Source organism: Panulirus ornatus, chromosome 17 (genome assembly GCF_036320965.1).
Source record: "Panulirus ornatus isolate Po-2019 chromosome 17, ASM3632096v1, whole genome shotgun sequence".
NCBI classification, from domain to species: Eukaryota; Metazoa; Arthropoda; class Malacostraca; order Decapoda; family Palinuridae; genus Panulirus; species Panulirus ornatus.
The window spans coordinates 56805152-56813087 of NC_092240.1; the positions used below are offsets into that span (position 1 = coordinate 56805152).

At 38.2% G+C, this 7936-nt stretch overlaps 1 protein-coding gene across 1 annotated transcript in view; it reads right to left on the minus strand.

The window, feature by feature from the left end:
* The window catches only part of LSm-4 (Like Sm protein 4), a 62276-nt gene extending 54668 nt beyond the window's left edge, over positions 1-7608 (minus strand). Inside the window, exons 1-2 of the mRNA XM_071672675.1 lie at positions 7469-7608; positions 1691-1827 (exon numbers count right to left, since the gene is read on the minus strand). Coding sequence (XP_071528776.1) covers positions 1691-1811 — 121 coding nt within the window. The 5' untranslated portion in view covers positions 1812-1827; positions 7469-7608. The remainder of the gene's footprint in view (positions 1-1690; positions 1828-7468) is intronic.
* Between the last annotated feature and the right edge of the window lie 328 nt (positions 7609-7936).

Genomic DNA, 7936 nt, shown 5'->3' on the forward strand with positions numbered 1-7936 from the left:
ATTGCCTTCATCCATTCCTGGCACTACCCTGTCCCACAGGAAACAGCATCACTGCCCCTTGCTTCAATGAGGTAGCACCAGAAAACAAACAAAAAAGGCCACATGTATTCACACTCAGTCTAGGTGTCATGTGTAATGCACCAAAACCACAGCTCCCTATCCACATCCAGGCCCCACAGACCTTTCCATGGTTTACCCGAGATGCTTCACATGCCCTAGTTCAATCCACCGACTACACATCAAACCCAGTATACCACATCATTCCAGTTCACTCTATTCCGTGCATGCCTTTCACCCTCCTGCATGTTCAGGACCCGATCATGCAAAATCTTTTACACTCCATCCTCCCACCTCCGATTTGGTATACTGCTTCTCCTTGTTCCCTTCACCGCTGACAGAAAAATCTTCATTGTCAACCTTTCCTCAATAATTCTCTCCATATGTCCAAACCATTTCAACACCCCCTCTCCTGCTCTCTTGACCACACATGCCTTACATCCTTGTTAAAAACTTCTAGCAGCTAACCTCCCACACCATATATTCTTAAGACCTTCCAAAAAGCATCTCTATCAACCCTACCATATGCCTTCTCCAGATCCATAAATACTACATATAAACCCATCTGTTTTTCTAAGTATTTCTCACATACATTCTTCAAAGCAAACACCTGATCCACACATCCTCTACCACTTCTGAAACCATATTGCTCTTTCCCAATCTGATGCTCTATACATGCCTTAACCCTCTCAATCAATACCCTCCCATATAATTTCCCAAGAATACTCAACAAACTTATGCCTCTGTAGTTTGAACACTCACCTTTATCCCCTTTGCCTTTGTACAATGGCACTATGCAAGCATTTCGCCAATCCTCAGGCATTTCACCATGAACCATACATACAATGAATGTCCTTACCAACCAATCAACAACACAATCACCCCATTTCTTAATAAATTTAACTGCAAAACCACCCAATCCTGCCGCCTTAATGGATTTCAACTTCTGCAAGGCTTTCACAACCTCTGCTCTCTTCACCAAACCACCCTTCCTGACTCTCTCACTTAGCACACCACACCAACCAAAACACTATACATCTGCCACTCTATCATCAAACTTATTAAACAATCCTTCAAAATACTCACTCCATCTCCTCTTCACTCCATCACTACCTGCTATCACTTCTCCCATTGCCCCTTTCACCGATGTTCCCATGTTCCTTTCTTTCACACACTGTCTACCTCCTTCCAAAATATATTTTTATTTTCCCTAAAGTTTAATGATACTCTCTCACCCCAATTCTCATTTGCCTTCTTTCTCAACCCTTGCACCTTCCTCTTGACCTCCAGCTGCTTTCTCTTATATATCTCCCATTCATTTGTGCTCCTTCCTTGTAAATACCAACCAAACACCTCTCTTTTCTCTTTCACTAGCAACTTCACTTCTTCATCCCACCACTCATTACCCTATTTAATCAGCCCACATTTTGCATGCCAAATGCATCTCTTGCATATGCCATCACTACTTCCCATTATCTGGAAGGGCAAAAATGGGTATGCTTAAAGGTACAGTAGTCCCAACAATATTCCAATAATAGAAATAACTGAGATGACAGTAATTTTGATATTTTCATGTTAAAATAATAAAACTTTGTATGAATATCAAAAACTATTAAGTGAAATGATAACAAACATTTAATCAATCTCCTGAAGAACACCTTGTCCATACTGTGAGAAGCCTTTATCAGAACCTTCACTTCATCTGGGCAGCGTGTAGTGAAGATAACACTGTCTTCTGCACTTCCAGAGGCCATTCTTCCCACTCAACCACTGAAATAATTATAAGGTCAATAAAAATAAATCTTAGTAGTCTTAATCTATGTACATCTACAAATTTAAGACATCTATAGACTAATCCATCAAAATATGAAATTAATTAATCTTAAACTGTTTAGTATTTTTTTATGCATGTCCTGTGGTGAAATTTTGGAGACAGAAAAAAAACAAAGGCTTGGAGGAATGGAAACCCACCTATCTTGAGTAGATAAAGAGCCCTATGAACATATTCTATTTCTCTAGTGGAGGTAGACCACTATGAACATATGAAACCATTTCTCTAGTGTATGTAGACCACTATGAACATATGGGACCATTTCTCTAGTATCAGTACATCACTATGAACATATGAGACCATTTCTCGTATATGTAGACCACTATGAACATATGAGACCATTTCTCTAGTATAAGTATATCACTATGAACATATGAGACCATTTCTCTAGTATAAGTATGTCACTATGAACATATGAGACCATTTCTCGTATATGTAGACCATTATAAACATATGAGACCATTTCTTGTATGTGTAGACCATTATAAACATATGAGACCATTTCTCTGGTATAAGTACATCACTATGAACATAAGCCCATTTCTCTAGTGTATATAGACCACTATGAACATATGAGACCATTTCTCTAGTATAAGTACGTCACTATGAACATATGAGACCATTTCTCTAGTGTAGGTAGACCTCTATGAACATATGAGACCATTTCTCTTGTATAAGTACATCACTATGAACATATGAGACCATTTCTCTAATGTAGGTAGACCACTATGAACATATGAGACCATTTCTCTAGTATAAGTACATCACTTTGAACATATGAGACCATTTCTCTAGTGTATGTAGACCACTATGAACATATGAGACCATTTCTCTAGTATAAGTACATCACTATGAACATATGAGACCATTTCTCTAGTATAGGTAGACCACTATGAACATATGAGACCATTTCTCTAGTATAAGTATATCACTATGAGCATGAGACAATTTCTCTAGTGTATATAGACCACTATGAACATATGAGACCATTTCTCTAGTATAAGTACGTCACTATGAACATATGAGACCAATTATCTAGTATAAGTACGTCACTATGAACATATGAGACCATTTCTCTAGTATAAGTACGTCACTATGAACATATGAGACCATTTCTCTAGTATAAGTACATCACTATGAACATATGAGACCATTTCTCTAGTATAAGTACGTCACTATGAACATATGAGACCATTTCTCTGGTGTACGTAACCTCTATGAACATAAAAGACCATTTCTCTTGTATAAGTACATCACTATGAACATATGAGACCATTTCTCTAGTATAGGTAGACCAATATGAACATATGAGACCATTTCTCTTGTATAGGTAGATAGGTAGACCACTATGAGCATGTAAGACCATTTCTCTAGTATAAGTACATCACTATGAACATGAGACCATTTCTCTAGTATACGTACATCACTATGAACATATGAGACCATTTCTCTAGTATCGGTAGACCACTATGAACATATGAGACCATTTCTCTTGTATAGGTAGATAGGTAGACCACTATGAACATGTGAGACCATTTCTCTAGTATAAGTACATCACTATGAACATATGAGACCATTTCTCTAGAATAGGTAGACCACTATGAACATATGAGACCATTTCTCTAGTGCAGGTACACCACTATGAACATATGAGACCATTTCTCTAGTGCTGGTGCACCACTATGAACATGTGAGACCATTTCTCTAATATAAGTACATCACTATGAACATATGAGACCATTTCTCTAGAATAGGTAGACCACTATGAACATATGAGACCATTTCTCTAGTGCAGGTAGACCACTATGAACATATGAGACCATTTCTCTAGTATAAGTACATCACTATGAACATATGAGACCATTTCTCTAGTATAGGTAGACCACTAGGAACAAAGGAGACCATTTCTCTAGTATAAGTACATCACTATGAACATATGAGACCATTTCTCTAGTATAGGTAGACCACTATGAACAAAGGAGACCATTTCTCTAGTATAGGTAGACCACTATGAACATATGAGACCATTTCTCTTGTGCAGGTAGACCACTATGAACATGTGAGACCATTTCTCTATTGCAGGTACACTACTATGAACATGAGACCATTTCTCTAGTATAAGTACGTCACTATGAACATATGAGACCATTTCTCTAGTGCAGGTACACCACTATGAACATGAGACCATTTCTCTAGTATAAGTATGTCACTATGAACATATGAGACCATTTCTCTAGAATAGGTAGACCACTATGAACATATGAGACCATTTCTCTAGTGCAGGTAGACCACTATGAACATATGAGACCATTTCTCTAGTGCAGGTAGACCACTATGAACATGTGAGACCATTTCTCTAGTATAAGTACATCACTATGAACATGAGACCATTTCTCTAGTATACGTACATCACTATGAACATATGAGACCATTTCTCTAGTGCAGGTAGACCACTATGAACATATGAGACCATTTCTCTAGTGCAGGTACACTACTATGAACATGAGACCATTTCTCTAGTATAAGTACGTCACTATGAACATATGAGACCATTTCTCTAGTGCTGGTGCACCACTATGAACATGTGAGACCATTTCTCTAATATAAGTACATCACTATGAACATATGAGACCATTTCTCTAGAATAGGTAGACCACTATGAACATATGAGACCATTTCTCTAGTGCAGGTAGACCACTATGAACATATGAGACCACTTCTATAGTGCAGGTACACCACTATAAATATGAAACCATTTCTCTAGTATAAGTACATCACTATGAACATATGAGATCATTTCTCTAGTATAGGTAGACCACTATGAACATATGAGACCGTTTCTCTTGTACAGGTAGATAGGTAGACCACTATGAACATGTATGACCATTTCTCTTGTATAAGTATATCACTATGAACATGTGAGACCATTTCTCTGGTATAGGTAGACCACTATGAATATATGAGACCATTTCTCTAGTATAGGAAGACCTCTATGAATATATGAGACACCCTTTGCTTTGTAATTGGTTGAAACATCTTTTTACCCCCCGAAATGAGACACATTCGTGGAGATTCACCAGTCTCAACAATCGTAAACAAATGATGGCAAGGTTATATATAAGAGGCCAGTGCACAGTGCAAAAAAGGGTCATTCCCTTCCTCTATACAATTATCTCAACATAATAAAATGTCTTGATACTAAAACTGACTGATGATTTGCAACACTAACAGTTGTATCACAAGTAAAATAATATAAAATCAAACCTGTGAGGAGTACTGACCTGTGTGAAGATCCACGATTAAAAGAATAAATTGTAACAGGCATCAGGGATTCTGGTGGCCAAACTGAGTGATTTAGTCATCAGAGATATTGAAATATGGAAACTGAAGAAATGTGCTAATGTATGAAGAGCTTCTGAAAAATGCTACATCTCAAAACTGGCTCATATGCCCATAGACATTTAACAAAGTACGAAATGGTACATCTGACCCTAAGCACGGAGCAAAGCATGATGAACAAGTCCACAGCTCAAGTAATATCAATGAATTTCATAATCTTAAGCATATGATCAAGAAGGAGAAATGTTCAGCTTCAGGAAAAACTGAAGTAAGGGAGGGGAAAAGAATCTATGCCTGCAGTTGTCCAAATTTGTCTTATGTAACCAAAGATTTCTGCACATAAAGTAGATGACTGTACCCTAAGAAGCTCCTCTGAAGGGGAGTACATTTACACTAACTTCCACCTCTGATGATTCTATAAATGCTTTAAACTATGGGATATCCCGCCAAAAGGATGATGTGTGATTGTAGATGGAAAGGAATAAATTTTCACAGTAGATAGTGGGTCAACTGTTAATGGTCTTCTTGGAAATTATGCAGGGGATATTTAGCACACCAAGAGAGTACCAACAACTTAGAATAATTCCATAGAAATAGCTCTTAGAAATAATCCACAGAAATAGCTCATAGCACTTGCAAAAAGATTATCTGAAACCCTCAACAATAGGAAGAGACTCTGTTGAGTTTGTTGTTTTCAAGAAGATTTCAAACCTCTTCTAAGAATGAAAGCTAGCACTCAAATGGGACTCGCATCTGTTAATCAGACCATGTCTGATCATGTTAACATTGTTAATATGGAGGATGATCATGTAATGGATGGTAATCTATTCCCTCTAAGCTAAAGGCCGAGCTGGATAGCCCGGTCTGTCAGGGGGGTTGTGGTTCTGGCTGACAAGCTAACACCATGGATCAGCCAGCTTGTTGTGGCAACTAAAAAAAAGTGGGACATTAGGATATGTATTGAATCTGGACAATCCTGCCTCAGGAGCACCGTACTCTTCCAGTGAGATACGTATCTTCTCTAAAGATGACCTTTGCATCAGGATACCTGGATGAACCTTCTAAGAATGTAGGCTCACTATTTTCCTTACTTGTTTTGAAAGGTATCATTAAGCAAGATTTCCCTTTGAACTCTGTTTCATCAGAATTGTTTGAAAAACAACTCTATGAAGCTCTTCCAGGTGTGGCCTGTATTGCTGATGAAGTAATCGACAGAAAAATCTTAGAGGAAGATAAATCTGATGTAGAAGAGTTTCTACAGTGATGGAGGACATTAAATACAATGCTAAATAAGGACAAACTTGACCTAAGAATTTGTAGTACTACTTTTATGGGAAATTGCATTACAATGGAAGGTTTGCAATCTGACCCACGAAAGTAAAAGCTATTAGAGATTTTCCAAAGCTAACCGATGTGGTAAAAATTTTCGGCAGAGTCAGTCACATGGCAAAGTTTCTCCTCAATGTACTCAACTCTGCATAAATCAGTCCAAAAAGACACTACTTGGATTTCATCAGACAGCCTAAAGTAAGCTTTTACATGTATCGAGGACAAGACAACCAATTACCCTTTATCAGCCTTTTATGATCCCTTCCTGGGAACTTTCTTTAAAAATGAGGCTAATGAATGAATCTGCTCTCAAGCAAAATGGTAAACCAACTTGCCTTTGCTAGTTGCTCCCTGTCTCGTGCTTAGAAACATTAAACAGAAATTGAGAAAGAGCCATTATCTAGAATGTAGGGATTGAAGAAGTTCATTATTACATATGTAGCTGCTCAGTTGGGGTTTCACAGAGCACAAATCAATTGTATCTGCTGTAATTAAGTTCTTAATTAACTACCAGCTATACTTCACGAAAATGACACTCGAGCACTCAACTGAAAGAAACCATTGTGGCCGACCCATGTGCTGTACCCTATGTACCATAACTGGGCTGTACTTCAGGTCTGCACATAACTTAAGTGTCTGCCTGGTCACCTCTACCATAACTGGACTACATTATGTGGTAGTGTGAGGATACAGGTAGTGTGAGGATACAGGTAGTGTGAGGATACAGTATGTGGTAGTGTGAGGATACAGTATGTGGTAGTGTGAGGATACAGGTAGTGTGAGGATACAGTATGTGGTAGTGTGAGGATACAGGTAGTGTGAGGATACAGTATGTGGTAGTGTGAGGATACAGTATGTGGTAGTGTGAGGATACAGGTAGTGTGAGTATATAGTATAACGAGACAACTTTACCTGTAAATCGTTCATTCATCAGTACAAGTGGGAGGTGGTGGTTGTTATGTATAGTTAAGATACGTAAGTGTTCACCAGGCAGGAGGAGGTGCTGCCATCTTGTGTGTGTGAGCAGCCACAGTGAGGTACACTAAACTAATATTGCCCCGTCTTCCATCTTATATATACTCACAGTAAATATTTCCTTTAATATAAGTTGGTAGAAATATTGATAGGGTGTGCAATTGTGTAAGTAAATGTCTTTGAGTGTCTAGCGTGTAAAGCCTCATTTCAATATATTTATTCATACAATGTAAATCTGGGCTACATAAGCCATATGGCTTATCATTAACAACAATGACAATACAAGTGGGAATTAATGGTGACCCACCTCATAACAGGCGCAGTAAGAACACAAGGAGAGGTGGTGGTGAAGCACCTTATAACAGGCGCAGTAAGAACACAAGGGGAGGTGGTGGTGACCCACCT